The sequence below is a fragment of the Mesoplodon densirostris genome, chromosome 11 (genome assembly GCF_025265405.1).
Source record: "Mesoplodon densirostris isolate mMesDen1 chromosome 11, mMesDen1 primary haplotype, whole genome shotgun sequence".
Taxonomy (NCBI): Eukaryota; Metazoa; Chordata; class Mammalia; order Artiodactyla; family Ziphiidae; genus Mesoplodon; species Mesoplodon densirostris.
In genome coordinates, this window is record NC_082671.1 from 77958946 (window position 1) to 77976971 (window position 18026).

At 49.0% G+C, this 18026-nt stretch overlaps 1 protein-coding gene across 4 annotated transcripts in view; it reads right to left on the bottom strand.

Moving 5' to 3' along the window:
• The window catches only part of CHST11 (carbohydrate sulfotransferase 11), a 285840-nt gene extending 283450 nt beyond the window's left edge, over positions 1-2390 (bottom strand). The window contains exon 1 of one of the 4 annotated variants that reach the window (XM_060112569.1): positions 1797-2390. In XM_060112569.1, coding sequence (XP_059968552.1) covers positions 1797-1899 — 103 coding nt within the window. In that variant the 5' untranslated portion in view covers positions 1900-2390. Of the gene's footprint in view, positions 1-1781 lie in introns of all 4 variants that reach the window. The other 3 variants (XM_060112568.1, XM_060112571.1, XM_060112570.1) reach the window with 3 other exon arrangements.
• Between the last annotated feature and the right edge of the window lie 15636 nt (positions 2391-18026).

Consider the following 18026-nt stretch of genomic DNA (forward strand, 5'->3'; position numbering starts at 1 on the left):
CCACCCCCGCCGACCCGCCCCGGGGGAGTCTGGCCCGGGATGGCGCTGTCTGTCTGGTCCTGCCCATCGCAACCATCGCCTGGCGGCCGGCAGGCAAGCCTAGTCCATTTTTAAATTCCCTTAGAAGTTTCACAACCACCGGTTTGGGTGAGGAGACAAACACCGCTGTAGTTTGCTGACATGAAACTAAAAATACCCAGCTGCAAACAAAAGCCACCCTTTTACAAGGCTGGCTTAGTGTCCTGAGGTTACATGTGGTAGTGCCAGGCCATATGACCATATACTTGGCAAAGTGGCCGCCTTAACAACTGCTCCAGGCCCAGCGGGGCAGAGGGGCCATTCTGCCCTGAGCTGTCAAGGAATCCTGCACCGGGCAGCCCTGCCTGTTTGACGGAAAGTGCAGCTTTATGCCGTCGACCCAAATGCAGGCTAGATGAATTCGGGGCTGCGTCTGGGTTAGATACACACTGAAAGGAGAATGCGAGAGGCAAAAAGAAAACACCAACCCCACAGCCCTGGAAGGAAATGTGTTTGCACCTCCCTCCTTGCAATTATAAAAGCAAGTTACTGCCGTGACTATACTGAGAAAGGCAACTCGGAGGCGTGAAAAATGGATCTGGGAGCCGATGTGGCCCAGTGGGGCCTGCTGGGGGCTAGGGGTGGAGGACCATGGCTCCACGGGGAGACTCCCGTTACCCCGGAAGCTTCTTTGTAAGGTTTTACCTGTTGGGCTCCAGAGCGGAGCTGCGAACCCGGGGCCGCCACGGTCGAGGTCGTCCCTCCCTCCCCAGGTCTCAAACTTTCCTTCGCGCCCCTCGGAAGGGGCAAGCCTTGTCCCTCCCCGAGTCCAGATTTCAGGTGTGGAACTTGTCTAAGCCACCGGGGACTGCGGGGAGGGGGCTCATTCCCACACGGCCCGACGGGCCCGAGGGGGGCTCCGGATGCTCGGAACGCAGGAGGTGGGGATGCAACCTGACGGTCAGCCCAGGACCCGGCCAAAGTTTCCTCCCAAACTGCGGTGGCGCGCGCGACCCAGGAGCTCTGAGTCCCCCAGCACAGGGTCGGGAGCGGGGTTGCGGGGAGGGAGCAGGCCCCGGCGCACAAGCCGCAAGGTCTAGGCGGAGCCGGAGCCGAACCCCGGGGCAAACAGCTCGCGCCGGACCCCATCCGCAGCCTGGAAGAGGGGCAGTGCCGGGCACCCAACCTCTCCCTACACCTGCTCAGCGCGGTGCCGAGCCCCGGACACGTGGGAGCCTAGCCCCGGGCTCCCCAGCTCGCGGCGGGGACTAGCAACCTCGCCGGGGCGCGCACCCTTCGCCCCCGGCCCCCCAACCAGGAAGAGGCAGCGCGCTGGGGCGCCGGGCGGCTGGCTCCCGGCGCCTCTTTCATCCTCGGACCTCGGCAGAAGCCGGGAGGGAGTTTCGTTCTCTTCAAACCGACCCTCCACCCTCAGCAGCTTCCCACAACCTCTACCTTGCCCTGCTACCTCGCAGACAGACGGACAAGAGACACAAAGAAGAAAACAAAACAGAACAAAACTACCGCCCCTCGGGTCTCATCCTCCAGCCTGGAGCCGGGAGGACGAAGAAGAGAGAGTACATCCTTCCTCCTCCTCCCCATCCGACTCGGGTATCCGGGCAGACTCGGTCAGCAAGGAACCCCGAGGTGGCCCATAGAGAAGAGGTAAGGTTGGAAGAGGCAGAAACCAGGCGGAGCGAGCGAGGGAGCAAAAGCGCGAGAGCAGAAAATATCCAACAAAACCACGCTAACGCGCCCCCTACCTGGGTGCAACATACTTTGGAAATAGAAGATAACCAGGATAAAGGATCCCAAGCAAGTGGCCAGCACCATCCGGCAAATTCTGTTCATCCTCATCACTTCCAGCAGCCCCGGCTTCATGGCTTTGTCCTGGCTGCGGGGACCCGGGCGTCCGGGAGGCGCGCCCGGAGCGCAGGAGCGGGAAACCCGCCGCGCGGAGCGGAGCCCGGGAGGCGCAGGGCAGGGCTGGGCAGGGTTCGCACGGAGGATAGGGTTGGCTTCGCGGCCGCTCTCGGAGCCCCCAGCCCCGGGCAGGGGTGTGGAAGGCGCCGGAGTTGCTCTGGAAGTGCTGAGATGCGTGGACCCGCCGGCTGCGCGCTCTTGCTCCTCCCGCTGCTCCTCCTCGCCTCTCCGCCGCCGCCTCCGCCCCCGCCAGCGGCCGCCGCTGCCTCCTGGCGGGCCGGGCGGCTGGGGGGCGAGCGGTCGTGGTGCCGCCGCCGCTGCCGCTTTTCTGGCCGCTGTGGCTGTCGGACGGGCACCCCCCCCCCCCTCCTCTCCAATGGCTACTTCATTGCGCTCCAAAGATCCACATATTCTGGGGCTGGGTTTTACCAAATGCAACTCACAGCCCCCGGCGAGGGGAGGGCGCCTGCGGAGAGCCGGGCGGAGGGAGGGACCCGAGCGCCGGGGCGGAGCGTCGCGCTCCCCCCGCCCCTACCCGGGATTTGGTCGCGTCCAGCTGTTTCCCGGGGAGCGCGGAGTGCGCGCCGCGCTCCCGCAGGGTCCCAAAAGCCCTCAGTCCCCGCCGGGCCGGCCGCAGTCTGGAGGTTGTGTGTCAGCGTTTCTATGACAAAACCCGGAGGAAAAAAATACGAATAAAATCGCCTCGGTGCTGCCATCCCCTCCTGCCGGCCTGTGAAGAGGGAAGTGGCGGGGTGCGGGTTGGGCACTGGAAGCGCGAAGGGGTCTGGCGGTACGCAATAATTTAAAATCCCTGGGCAGGGTAGCCGGGAAGTTGTCCCCAGCCCCCAGGGAGCGAGTGCCCTTTTCCCGAGTCTCAGAATAGGGCGGTTTTTTGGGGGGGGGTTGTTTTGTTTTTTTTGGTTTTGTTTGTTTGTTTTGTTTTGTTTTTTCTTTCCAACGACAGCCCACCACGAGCGACGTTTTGGAAAGGGATTAAAGACGTCTGACTTCAGGTCAAGGTTAGGAAAACTGCATAATTCTCAGGGGTCAGGAGACAGCTGAGCTTTCCCCGGGATTTATGCAGTCTGACACTCACCCCACCTCAACAGGGCAAAAGGGGTTTGGGGGATTTTCGAAGTCTGATTTCCCAAAGGGTAGAGCTCCCTCCAAATCCTCCAAAGGGCAGAGCCTTAGCAGGGTGGGTGGGAGACGATGCCCCCACTAAGTCACTCCTCCCAGTACAACCAGCTGCTGGAAAAAACCAAGCCCGCCTTAGCGTTGGCAGGTAAATGGAAAGATGGCGTTGCTTTCTTGTATTGAGAGAAGTGATTTAAAAATTCCAGTTCCATGTGTTTAGATTGTTTAGCAGTCACACTGGATGCAGGTAAACAGTGCAGAGATCACTGTCTCACCTACCTAGTACTAGCTGGAGAAAATCGGTTCCTATAGTCCACTTATCAAACTACCTAGAATGGAAGATCTAAAGGGTTATTTAAATTCCAACAATAATATATACCAGGAAAAAAAGTTACTGTAAAGACTACAATGTTTTGCGCATATTATCAAATCTTTACTACTATTAATGCAATTAGTGATGAAATAAGCTAATGGGTCTTCCTATACCTCTCACACAGCAGGCATTTGATACTTATTGAATCTGAAGGTAATGGGCCTTTTCCTCCTCTCATTACATCAGAGACACAATTTGCAAACAGATACATGCAGCAAAAACCACCTTGACAACCTCGGTTCCCTTCCCCGCAAAGTCTTCCTCCAGCAGTTGCTAAGCAGGGAAAGTAACAAAGTCAGCAGCCTTACCTTTGATTACAGAAGACAATCAATTATAGCACAATATTTATGTAGCCGGTTTGTACTGTATTAATTTGTGCTCACTTGTGAATGGGCTGCTTACTAAAGGCAGCCGAGCTGAACAAGATCCAGTACGAAGTCATTCTCCAGTGATTCCCCCCACAGGAGATCAGGGATGGGAGCTGCCCTTACCCACCCACCTGCCCATCCTTGACCAAGGCAGGGATTCCCCGCAGGGAGGATGACTAGATGGGCATTTGCAGTGTTTGGCCTAGAACAGCAGGCTCTCATTTAACTCCTACTTTTATAGAGCAGGCTGGGATTTGCTCCCAGGTCACCCAACTGGTCCCTTGCCTGCCAAGGCAGAGACCACACTGTACCTGTATAAAAGCCTGGACACGCATAGGTGGGTCGTGGTGAGTTGAGTTGGCCCACCTGGTGAGGAAGGATGGTGAAATATGCCCAGCATACATTTCTGCATTCTCACAGTCAGGAATGGGCCCACACATACAGTGAGGGATAAGGTTCTGACAGGTGAGCTACCACCTCTTCCAAGAAGCCTTCCCTGATTTCTCACCTGAAGTGGCCTCTTTCCTCCTCTGTGTTCTGAGCACTAGGTCCAAACCCCTACTGGGTCACTGTACCTACTAAGCTGAGTTTTATTCATCTCTGTTTCTCTCTAGTGCTCAGCAGAGCGACTGGCACCTGGTAGGTAAAAATCAATCTGAGATGGAGAGGTGATGCCTTCTTGGGCTAGGAAGTTAAATTCGATCCCCTCTAAAATCTATGGTCATGGTCAGTGCTAGTGGTCTGCAATTCTGTTGTTCTGTGCCCCTAGGGGTGAGAGGAAAGTTCTATTTCTTGTCTCCTCCTCACACAGTAATAAACTTCCCAATCACAAGTACAGTCATTGCTTTCTTTCCATTCTTATCCTAACAAAACTTTGTTGTATCTTTTATGCATGCCAGCAGATAAAGGACAGTGTTGACTGATAAGACTGAGGAGAAAGGAGATTTGATATTCTGAATTTTGAAGAGAGGTCAGTGGAAGGCTGCCTCTCAAATCAAGTTTTTTGTTTTCCAAGTGTAGCAGTCAGGGCAGGTGAGGTTATGCTGCAATAACAAACAAGCCCTAACTTCAATGGCTTAAAAAAACAGGGCTTAGGTCTCGCTCCACCACGTGTCTGCCGTGGGTCAGCAGAGGGGCTGAACATGTGGAATACCACGTACAGGATGAGACCGAAGCAGCCCCCACCTAGAACTTGGCCGGTTGCAATGCCTGAGGAAAGAGGGTCTCTCGCAGGTCTACCCCAACAATTCAGTGATCCAACCTAGAAGGAGCACGTGTCACTTCTGTTCATCACGTATCAACCAGAACTACTCACCCACTGCTCCACATCCCATTCAGGCCAGGAAGTCAGAGAGCCCAAAGCATTTGGGAAATAGTATTCCTGGGGCTTCCCTGGTGGTGCAGTGGTTGAGAATCTGCCTGCCAATGCAGGGGACACGGGTTCAAGCCCTGGTCTGGGAAGATCCCACATGCCGCGGAGCAACTAGGCCTGTGAGCCACAACTACTGAGCCTGCGCATCTGGACCCTGTGCTCCACAACGAGAGGCCACGACAGTGAAAGGCCTGCGCACCGCGATGAAGAGCGTCCCCCACTCGCCGCAGCTAGAGAAAGCCCTCGCACAGAAACAAGGACCCAACACAGCCAAAAATAAATAAATAATTAATTAAAAAAAAAAAATCCGCCTGCCAATGCAGGGCACACAGGTTTGAGCCCTGGTCCCGGAAGATCCCACATGCCACAGAGCAACTAAGCCCGTTTGCTACAACTACTGAGCCTGCGCTCTAGAACCCGCAAGCCACAACTACTAAAGCCCGCGCGCCCTAGAGCCCGTGCTCCGCAACAAGAGAAGCCACCGCAATGAGAAGCCCACGCACCACAACGAAGAGTAGCCCCCGCTCACCACAACTAGAGAAAGCTCGCGCGCAGCAACGAAGACCCAACACAGCCAAAAATAAATAAATAAATAAATACATTTATATAAAAAATAAAAAGGAAATAAATAGTCTTCCTGGCTGCAACCCTTCATCCCTCCTCAGACCTTATTTTCCTTCATTTTTCTAAATTCCCTTTTACCCCAAGAGTTTCTGCACATCAACACCGGGCTCATCGTGGGGCCCAGCTAAACCTTGGTTGATTGTGAGGCATGAATCTTACTCTCCAAGTGAAACAACATACAAATGAATCGGGTCTATTTCAAAACCTGGCGTGGCCCCTGAACACGGTGTTGAGGAGAAAGTTCTATGTGTGTGGATGATCTTGGAAAATTCAGAGGAGAGGAAGAAACGGATGCAAAATCAGAATTCCGGCTTGTGTCTGCCATCAGCAGTGAACCGACAGATATCTGCCAAGCCCTCCAATACCTGCAGGCTGAACTCTACCTCGTTCCTGTAGGTGATGCCTTCAATGTACTGTCTTGTTCAGATCTTGCAGAACTGGCGCCAGTTTCTGCACTTTGTTGGAGAGAGATGTGGGCCTGGGGCACTGGTAGACAGAGAGCTCTTTTGCATCCTTGGGGAAGTGGGGGCATGTCTTGGGCCAACATCAGCCAGGGGCCCCAGACTGGCTCCTCCCAGGATGGGCTTTGCCTGTTTGCATCTCTCTGGCACCTCCAGCACAAAGTACACTCAGTTAACCAGAGCACAGTAAATATTTGTGGAGTTGAATCAGAAACCGTGTGCCCACAGCATGTGGAGATCTTAGGGTACAACTCTTCTTCAGGTAGGTAAACCACAAGGACACAAGTGGGTTACTCATGACATGGCTCTGAGCGAGGCTCCTCTTCCCTGGCCTTTCAGAACAAGGTGGGGACGAAAGAAAGGACAGAAGAAGCGATAGAGAAAGAGGGAGGAAAGGAGAGAGGGAGGGAAGAAAATAGGGGAGGGAGGAGAGGAAGGAGGGAAGAAAGAGGCGCTATTGTTCTGTTTCACTTTCTGATGCTGCCTTTGCCCTTCCACCCAGTTCAGGCCCAAGAGACTCCTCTCCCTCCCTTACTGAGGAAGGAGGTCTGTCAGACCCTCGGACCCTTGGGCACTACCCCAAGCCCCCTCCAACTGCCCTCTAGGTGGCCTCAAGCACCCTCCCCGTCTCCACACGCAACCCAGAAATCAGCTCCCCAAACTTCTCATCCCTCTCCAGGATTTCTTTCTTTTTTCTTTGTTCTTTTTTTTTTTTTTTTTTGCGTATGCGGGCCTCTCCCGTTGCGGATGCGCAGGCTCAGCGGCCATGGCTCACGGGCCCAGCCGCTCCGCGGCATGTGGGATCCTCCCGGACCGGGGCACAAACCCGTGTCCCCTGCATCGGCAGGCGGACTCTCAACCACTGCCACCAGGGAAGCCTTCTCTCCAGGATTTCTTAACTGGGGGTCCCTGGTCACCACCCAAACTCCCATCCAGATGACCCAAAGCCCTCCAGCCCCAGGCAGATGGTCTCGCCCACGCCCCTGCCCACCCTGCACCCCTGTTCCAGCATGGTCACAGAGGGAGCCATCGTTCACATGGTGCCTAAGTGCTTTGTGCATTTCCCCTCGCCACCAGCCTCCAGGTGGAGGCCATTCTTATCCTCATTTACAGAGGAGAAAACGGAGGCAGAGAAAGGTGACATACCCAGGGTCACGGGGCTGTTGCTGGCAGATCCAAGGTTGAAAAGCCAGAAGCCAGGCAGCGGCGGTGGGTCCAGGGTCCCCTCTCTTCTCTTCCCAGACTGCCAATTGGGCTGAGGGCTCAGACATACCAGGTGGACCTGTATGGCCTGCGGCAGGTCACTTCACCCCTCTGAGCCCTACCTTCTCCACCTATAAAATGAAGGCAGCTGCCTTAAAGGACAGAACACCGAAGAGGATGACGTGGCACTCGGTGACTGCTGGGTGCCTTCACTGTTTTGTTTTCCCTTTTCACCTCTGCTAGTCGCTCCTTGTGCCCCTCAGTGACAACGGTAGCTTTTCTTAAGCACCCTTTGACATTAACGGCATGGTAATTTATTGAAATATTCATTTGTGTTTGTTCTGGTATTCTTTACTTCTTACCTCCTCCATTTCAAGCAGGCTTTGTGCTACCTTGCCTGAGGGATGTAATAAAGACATTCTTGGGGAAAAATTTAAAACTCTGGAAGAGATAATGCTGAGCAGTATTCCATGATAATCAATTTCCTACAATTTATCTATCCATTGGTTGCTGGACATTTGCACTGTTTCCAATTTTGATGTTGGAAATGATGTTTCCAAACATGATGCTGCGATGAATATTTGCATATAAGTCTTTGTATGAACAAATGTTTTCATTTATCTTGGGCAACTACCTAAGGCACTCTATGAGACTGTGTCTTCTTCAAAGTGACTGTACCCTTTGCATTCCCACCAGCAAAGTAGGAGAGTCCCACATCCTTGTCAGAACTTAGTGTTGTTGGTCTTTTTGATTTTAGCCCTTCTACTGAGTGTGCAGTAATATCTCATTGTAGTCTTAATTACATTTCCCTGATGAGTAGTGATGTTGAGCATCTTTTCATGCATTTCTTCATCATTCAGAAATTTTCCTTTCTGAAATATCTGATCAAATCTTGTGCTGGGGCTTCCCTGGTGGCGCAGTGGTTGAGAGTCTGCCTGCCGATGCAGGGGACACGGGTTCGTGCCCCAGTCCGGGAAGATCCCACATGCCACGGAGCGGCTGGGCCCGTGAGCCATGGCCACTGGGCCTGCGCGTCCGGAGCCTGTGCTCCACAACAGGAGAGGCCACAACAGTGAGAGGCCCGCGTACCGCAAAAAAAAAAAAATCTTGTGCTGTTTTTCTTTCATTGAGTTATTTCTTTTTTTTTTTTCATTAGTTGTAATACTATTAAATTCTTTATGTATTCTGGATACCAGCCTTTCTTCAGATATATGTTTTTATGTTTTTTTTTTCTCAGTCTGCCTGCCTTTTTGTTTTTCTTAACTGTGCCTTTTGAAGAGCAAAAGTTTTGAAAACTGACGCAGTCCATTTTATTAATTGTTTCTTTGATGGTTCATGTTTTCCGTGTTCTGTTAAAGAAATCTTGGCCTAACTCAGTGCCACAAAGATTCTTTTCTTGTGGCTTCTTGAAGAAAGTGTCATACTTTTGGCACTTAGGTTTAGGTCTTTGATCCATTTTGAGTGAATTTTGGTGTACGGTATGAGGTAAACATGGAGGTCTTTTTTTTTATATATACAGATAGCCAGTTGTTCCAGCACCATTTTATATTATTATTATTTTATCCCATGTTGTACAATTAAAGTATGCCGCCTCAGGATATAAATCCCCATAGGCATGGTGCAGTCCTCAAGACATTAATAATAGGACTCCAAGAATGTTGTAGAAAAGCATGATTGAGTTCATCTTTCTCCCCTGAATCCCTTGGGATGTCCTGTACTGTCTCCCTACCATCTGTGTCCTTCCATGAGTTAACAGAGGCAAAAAAGAACAGCCACCTCCTTGGTCCACTGTTAGACATGAGGTTACATCACTGAAAAACCTCATTGGGCACTTATTCAACGTGTCTATTTCCAGTGGTCTCTGAGCTCTGGGACCACTGGGACCATTCCTGTATCATGTCTAACATGACAGTGTAGACACTAGGCAGTATAGAAATATGTATTAAATTAATGATATCACTTTTACCTAGCAGCCTGGCAAAATTATAAAATATTGACAATAACCAGTGCTGGGAAGGGTATGGAGAAAAGAGAAGCCATATATACTGATGGTGGAAGTGATTTTTAAATTGATATAACTTTCATAACATTTCTGAAAAGTAATCAAGCAATAATTTGACTAAAACCACTAAGAGATCCAGAGCATTCATGTACTTAGCTGTGTTAAAATCACCTAAGTGTCTAATAATTAGGGTTTGATTAAACGAATTGTAAAACCTCCATATGATGGAATACTCTACAGCCACTAAAAAGGAAAATGACTAAATCAATTAAAGATGTTAAAACACCGTGTGTATATATGCTCTTGTTTTTAGATAAACAAATATAAATGTATTTATATACAAATATATATATTATACAGCAAAGTATTAATAGTAGGGGGCTTCCCTGGTGGCGCAGTGGTTGAGAGTCCGCCTGCCGATGCAGGGGACATGGGTTCATGGCCCGGTCCGGGAAGATCCCACATGCCGCGGAGCGGCTGGGCCCGTGAACCATAGCCGCTGAGCCTGCGTGTCCGGAGCGGGTGCTCCGCAACGGGAGAGGCCACAACAGTGAGAAGCCCGTGTACGGCAAAACAAACAAACAAACAAACAAATAGTAGGTATTCCTGGGTATTGAGTTTTTTTAATTGATTTACTATATTCTCTAACTATTTTTTAAAGAGTACGTATTATTTTTAAAAAGGAAAACTGTACAGCTATTTTTATATTCAGAGGGAAAAATATTCTGTCTAAAAAAAGGAGAATATGTTCCTTAAATCACCAAAGCCCAGGTAAACCCCTACCTCCTCCATGATGCTTTCCCTACTTACTTCAGTTTACAGAGATCTCTTCCTGCTTGTAAGAGTTAGACCCCTCCTCTATAATTTAGCATGTCTACAGTGTTGTACAGGTGCGAGTCATTTGGTGAGCTATGCCCCATCTCCTGGGACACACTGCATAAGCTCAGGGAGGGTGACATTGGGACCTGTTGCCACAGACCTGTTGCAATGCTGGACACATAGCAGATGACCCTCGAGGACTGCCAGTTAATTTCCTGATACTTTACAATGGGCTCCTGTTGCTATCTGCCTCGGGCCAGGCACTGCTAACACGTGACACCCACCACCATTAACCTTCATCTCAGTCACACAAGGACAGTGTGAGCATCCCATTACACAGATGACAAAACTGAGCCTCAGAAAGATTAAGGGACTTGCTCACATTTGCGCAGCTGTTATGTGCGGGTGGGAGGCGGGATTTGAGCCGCGGTTATGTGGCACCAAGACCCATGCTTCAGAGCGAATCAACCACATCTATCCGCTCTTCAAACATCGAACAGCACCTCGCCTAGACTTCTTATCAAGGTCATGCCTAATCAAGATCAACCTTTTGAGGAGCTTGGGGACAGCGGTCATATAAGCACACGGGAGTTGGGGGACAGGCAATCAGGAGTTAACAGAGAGATTTTTCCAAATTGGAAAATCTGGATTTTCTCCTTTGCACTCACAGACATGCTCACTTTCAGAGCCTTTCCTAGTGCAGGTCAAATCTCAGTGACTTTTAAAGCAGAGTTTAACATTCTCTCTTGCCCCCCTCTCCTCTCTCCCTTCAACAGTGGTTTAGATGGGAGGATAAGATGAGTCTGCTTAAAAGAGTGGCTCAAACAATATTCACCTGCATCTTTTTTTTTTTTTTTTTTTTTTTTTTGCCCTGGGGTGTAGTGAAAAACCATGCTTCTCAGAGTTGTTTATGACCCTCTCTGGAGATGAAAGGGCTCTCCACAAACCTACTGACCCCAAAGTGCTGTGAGGTGACAGGACACAAACAAAGGAATTATCTAAATAGTCAGGGTTAGAGATGTTTTTCCATAAAACAGTCTCTTGCGTTACGTGGGCAGCCTGAGAAATACTTGTTAAATATTCATCTCCAAAGTATAAAACTCCTGTATGTCAGAGGAAAAAGAACAAAGGTAAACAGCAAGTAAAAATGTGATGGAAATATTCATTGAAAAAGAGAGAGAGAGAGAGGAAGGGAGGGAGGGAGGGAGGGAGGGAGGAAGGAAGGAAGGAAGGAGGAAAGAAAAATGAAGGGTGAAACTACTATATATAAAAAGCTCATGTGAGCAACCAATAACACCACCAAGACCCCAACAGACACTTGAACAAAAAACATGGACGGAATTCTTCATATAGACAGACAGGAAATAGAACTCAATAATAGAACATGGGGAAAGTTACAACCTCAATAATTTAAGCGAAGCAAACCAAAACAGACAACACCATTTTAGTGTATCAAAGTAGCAAAGGTTTGTGTGAAATGATACATTTTCCTTGAAGCAACTGGAACAACCCCTTTGGGAGTACAGGTGTCCTTTATCCCAGCAGCGGGGCTGAGGCACCGAGTGTGGTTACCTATAACCTATAAAGTATGACGGCCACCAGTCATCCGCTACAACCCACTACAGACAGCAACAGGGATGGCTTTACTGGAGCAGACCCTGAGGGGCTTGTTTGCAGTTGAGTGGGCACCTAGCTGTTTCTCTGACCCTCCTGGATTTCTGTGAGCTACTAAACAGCCTTTAAAATAGTCACGATCCTCTTAAGCTAGCAGAGTAGTTGCCTTTAACCAAGAACTCTGAGTGATACATACTTGACTTTCCAAAGCTTACTTTCCCCACAGGAAAATGCAAGGAATGATGCATATTTCTAAGTGAAAAAAGCCAATCACTGTAGGATTCCAACTATATGACATTCTGAAATTGGCAAAACTATGGAAACAGTAAAATGATCAGTGGTTGCCAGGGGTTGAGGGGAGGGAGGAATGAATAGTTGGACCACGGAGGATGTTTTAGGGCAGTGAAAATACTCTGTATGATACCATAATGGGAGATACATGTCATCATACATTTGTCTAAACCCATAGAATGTACAACAACAAGAGCGAACCCTAATGGAAACTACAGACTTGGGGTGATTATGATGTATCAGTGCAGCTTCATCAGTGGTGATAAATGTCCTGCTCTGGTGTGGGTGTGGATAACGGGGAGGTGATGCCTGAGTGGGGCAGGTATACGGGACGTCTCTGTACTTTCCACCCAGTTTTGCTGTGAACCTTAAATTGTTCTAAAAAATTGTCATAATTTTAAAAGGACACCTTTATTTATTTTTTAATTAGTTTGGTTTTTGTTGTTTTTTTTTTTTTTTTTTTTTTGGGCTGTGCCACTGCTTGCGGGATCTCAGTTCCTTGACCGGGTACTGAACCTGGGCCGTGGCAGTGAGGGCCCAGAATCCTAACCACTAGGCCACCAAGGAACTCCCTAAAAGGACATCTTTAAATTATAGGAAAGGGCTTCCCTGGTGGCACAGTGGTTGGGAGTCCGCCTGCCAAGGCAGGGGACACGGGTTCGTGCCCCGGTCCGCGAGGATCCCGTGTGCCACGGAGCGGCTGGGCCCGTGAGCCATGGCCGCTGAGCCTGCGCGTCCGGAGCCTGTGCTCCGCGGCGGGAGAGGCCACAGAGGTGAGAGGCCTGCGTACCGCAAAAAAAAAAAAAAAAAAAAAAAAAAATTATAGGAAAAAATTATGATTCAAAGAATTGCAAAGATGGGACTACATAAACTTTAAGATGCTGGGGTGATTCTAGAATTGAAAGTTGATAATTCTAGGTTCCCGTAGATGAGTCAGAGCAATGCCATCTATATTAGGAACTCAAACAGAGATCCTTTTCAACGTGACCTCTACTGAGAGTGGGGGAGGTGGGGGGCAACTTACCCTCAAAGCGATGTTTCTCAAAAAAGAGCAGGTTGAATGTTGGGGGCTGGTAAACAACAATCACCTTGGAACACAAACCTTATTTTGCGGAGTCAAATTTTTAATCTTCAAGATGTGAAATCATCTCATTATGATAATGACAAACCCAGGGCTCTGAAAATGAAATTAAGAATGCTTCTCAGCAAGGGAGAGCATCGAGGACTAATTGTACACAGCAGGGTGTGAATTTTCAGAGCCATGGGAGCAGGAGGGATTATGCTCACATGAGATGCCTCAGAGAGAGCGCGGTGCTGGGACTCAGAGGCAGGAGTTCTCATCCGAGGTCGGCCACCAGCCGATCATGTGGCTTAAGGCAAGTCATTCTCCTTCCCTGGGTCTCAGTAGCCACCTGAGATAAAGCCAGAGAAATGCAATATCCAGATACCTAAGTGTTTGTTAGGATCTGTTAAGTAAAAGGACTCAGGTAGTAATACTCAGCGGTAACATTCTCTGGGCAGAAAGCATCCACGTCTTGTCCCTGCTTTTAATTGCAAGGTCAATGCCATTTGGACAAGAACACGCCTCCTCTTGAGTAGTACTAGGCTACACTCAAATAGTGTTGAACTTCAACAAAATCAGTCATCCAATGCTACCATTCAGGTGACCCCTGACCAAGCAACTCTATTAGCCAGCGACATTTGGGTTCAGAAATCCAACTCCAGGGCTTCCCTGGTGGCGCAGTGGTTGGGAGTCCGCCTGCCGACGCAAGGGACACGGGTTCGTGCCCCGGTCCGGGAAGATCCCACATGCCGCGGAGCGGCTGGGCCCGTGAGCCATGGCCGCTGATCCTGTGCGTCCGGAGCCTGTGCTCCGCAACGGGAGAGGCCACAACAGTGAGAGGCCCACGTACCGCAAAAAAAAAAAAAAAAAAAAAAAAGAAATCCAACTCCAACTAGGGTGAACCAAAAGGGACCTTTACTGGCTCCTGTAATTGGGACCTTCAAGGGGCAAAGCCAGCTTTAGGCATGACTGGATTCAAGGTTTCAAGCACTGCCTTGAGGACAATGTCTCTTTCCAGAGCTCTGCTCACCTATGTGTCGTCCTTATTCTCAGCTGGCTGCCACCTGCTCCAGGCTTACCTGCTTCAGCTCTGCACCCACGGTGGAAATTGCCTGCCTCCTTCCCAACGGCTCCAGCAAGAGTCCAGCGCTTCATTCTGCTGGGCCCAGCTGTGGTCACGTGCTCATGCCCTCACCTGTCACTGGGACAGAGAATGTGGTCTTCTCATTGGCCAGGCCTGGATAACATGTTCATCCGGGAGCCAGATGTGGGGTCAGCCCCACCCACATCAAAACAATCAAGGGGGGGCAGGGTGGCTCCCCAGAGGCAACCACCCCAAGGGGCTGAGACGGATTCTGCTACAAGAAGGGATGCTACATGTATTCGTTTCCTACTGCTTCTGTAACAAATTTCCACAAACTTAGTGGCTCAGAATAACACAGATTTGTCATCGTACAGCTCTGGAGGTCAGAAATCCAAAAGCAGTCTCAGTGGGCTAAAATCAAGGTATCATCAGGGCTGTGTCACTTCCGGAGGCTCTGGGAAGAATCTGTCTCCTTGCCTTCTTCTAGCTTCTGGAGGCCACTTGCATTCCTTAGCTTGCAGCCTGTCCTCCATCTTCAAAGCCATTGCACAGCAGCTTCCAATCTCTCTCTCTGACTCTCACTCTTAGGTCTCCCTCTTAATAAGGACCCTAGTGATTAAACTGAATCCACCCAGATAATCAGAATAATCTCCCCATCTCAAAATCCTTAACTCAGTCACATCTGTAAACATGTTACCTTCTATGGTAACATATTTACAGGTTCCATAGATTAGGGCTGGACATCTTTGGGGGCCATTACTCAGACGACCACACTGGATGGGAAAGAACAGATTTTTTTTTTTTTTTTTTTTTAACCACATCTGTCCATAGAGTGCAAAAGTCAATAAAGATTTCTGGCCAGCAATGAATGTCAGAAGTTTCCTGGACATCAAGTCTGATGACAACAATTCAAGTCCAAGCTCTGCCATGAACCAGCCCTCTTTTAGTCTCAGGTTATCTGTACGATGAATACGCTTACCTCAACAGCTGAGTTGTTGTGACATAATGTTCGTAAAAGCACATTTACATCGTGAAGCATCATACAAATGCAAATGATCATTTCTGGAATGAAATGCGGGGATGTTAAATTTCACCCACCTTTGCAGCCAGCCATGCCTTGCGTACCACGAGGCTTCTCTCCCCGTAGAAGGAAAGGTCTCATCTAAAGCAAAAAGGTCATTCATCAGCTTTGAGTCATGAAGTAGCACTGGAAGCCAGGATTTGCCAAGAGAGAAAAGGACTGTCTATATTTCTTTAGCTCCCATTAACCCGTTAGCAACAACCAGGCCAGGTGGCCCAGATGCCAGAGTTTACTCCACATTGCATGTTGTGACCCAGAAGACATGGGAAGCCACCTGTTCCCACCTCCGTGGACTGTGGGAAGAAGAGAAAAGAAGGCAGAGGGAGTAGTTCAAATGCCAGAACTTTGTACTGCCTTCCACCTCTGCCTTGGGACCCAGCCAGAGATGAATGATCAGACCCAAGGGGCATACTGGACTCTAGCAGGAGGAGGGTCATGCCATATTTTCCCGTAAGTAACTTGGAGCGGAGGGGCAGAAAGGAGTCCAGCACAGGGTGGCACAACAGTAGAAGGATGTGTCTGACAGGCGAGGTGGCCTGCCACACCACTCCTAGCTTCCTGTGGCCTGTGTGGGATATGCATGGCTTCAGAAAGCAAGTCGCTCCAACGGAACCTAGAACCTATTGTGATGCAGTGGTCGCTGATCCAGAAAAGACGCATGTGGATCCGAGGCCCTGTGCAGAAAAGAGTTAATGTAGCTGACCTGAGAGCATCTGCAAGGGTAGCCCTTGGCTGGCATCTGAGAATTTGGATTTGGAGAGGGCTCTCACCATCCCCAGAACAGAAAACAGTGGCTTGCTATGCCAAAACTCTTTGTCTTAACAATATGGTTTATGCAGACCTCTGCCTTCCTTCTGGAAGTCTGGAAATTTGGTACATGCTAGGCAAAGGGTCCCAACATGACTGGCCTCAGTAAAGTCCCTGGACTCCTAGGCTCAGTGGAGCTTCCCTGATAGACACCGTTTCACATGTGTTGTCACAACTCACTGCTAAAGCAGTTAAGAGTATCCTGTATGACTCCACTGGGGGAAGGCTCTGGACTCTTTTTTTTTAAATAAATATTTATTTTTTATTTATTTATTTTTGACTGCCTTGGCTCTTCGTTGCTGCGTGCGGGCTTCCTCCAGTTGCAGCGAGCGGGGGTTACTCTTCATTGAGGTGCGTGGGCTTCTCATTGCGGTGGCTTCTCTTGTTGTGGAGCACGGGCTCTAGGCGCGTGGGCTTCAGTAGTTATGGCACGTGGGCTCAGTAGTTGTGGCTCGCAGATTCTAGAGCACAGGCTCAGTAGTTGTGGCGCACGGGCTTAATTGCTCCGCAGCATGTGGGATCTTCCCAGACCAGGGCTCGAACCCGTGTCCCCTGCATTGGCAGGCGGATTCTTAACCACTGCGCCTCCAGTGAAGTCCCAAGTAAGGAATTTTTTATTAAGCTTTCCTTTTTTACTCATTATCCTTAATAAAACCCTACAAATCCTCATAGGGAAATTATATTTACAGATAGAGCCATAAAAAATTCACAGTTTTGTCTTGACCATGGAGAGTCAAGTTTGTCTTTATCCATCTGTGTCCAGGTGAGTCAAACGTAAATACCTTCAGATTTTAAAGTTTTGTAAGTAGGAAAAAATTCCCTGAAATCCAAGGCCATTCAATAAATCAGTGCCTGAGGCATATTGGCCTAGTAGACCTATAAGAAGTCCCTGCCAGCTCTAATGTGCTGTGATTTTTCATATGGAATTCACTCAAGACAGGTGTCTGGATCAGAAAGTTCCTTTCCAATGCTATAATTTCATGTTTCTTAGATTGTATAAATCCCTCTTTAACACTCCCATTTTTACACACACACACACACACACACACACACACACACACACACACATATGCTTTTAAATTTAAATGCTTTTAAATTCTTCTTTCATATTTTAGGGGGAAATGCAAGAATGAAATACTTGAAGAAAAGCCAAAATACCAAAATTTGGACAAACTAAATAAATAAAAGAAGGAAAAGTGATGGGAAAAAACAAAATAAAACAACTTTTTTTTGTTGTTCCTCCCATCTCAAAAACATAAACTCCATCCAGGCAAGGGCCTCGACTGCTTTGTTTAGAATTAGTTCTCCACACTGACAGAGTAGGTACTCAATAAATATCTGTTAAATAAATGAATGAATTTATCAATTCATTTTATCATCAACACATCTGGAATTGAACTTATCAACTCATTATCATTAGTGTTCCCTGCGCTTCCCATACACACGAGCTGCTGCTGTGTTAAGGCAGTTGTTTCTTTGCTACAGAGACACAGAGGCAACAATTCATTTTTCCTGAGGCCTCATCAAGAAAGACAGGGGAACAGTTTGGACTTTCAAAGGAAGCTGTGTTTGGCCATGACTTTACTGCCAGGAACTGGCTCCAAGTGAACAGGGGAAGAGCTTGTGCTAACATGCTCTATGGAAGTTTCGGTACTGAGTCTCTAGGGTGGCAGTCACAGCCCCAGGCAGGGGGGTCTGTAGTGGTCAAGGTCACAGTCTCCTTTCCAGGTCTGCTACTTGCTGGCTGTGTCAGTGTAGCCTTAGGCAAATTCTGCAAACCTCTTGT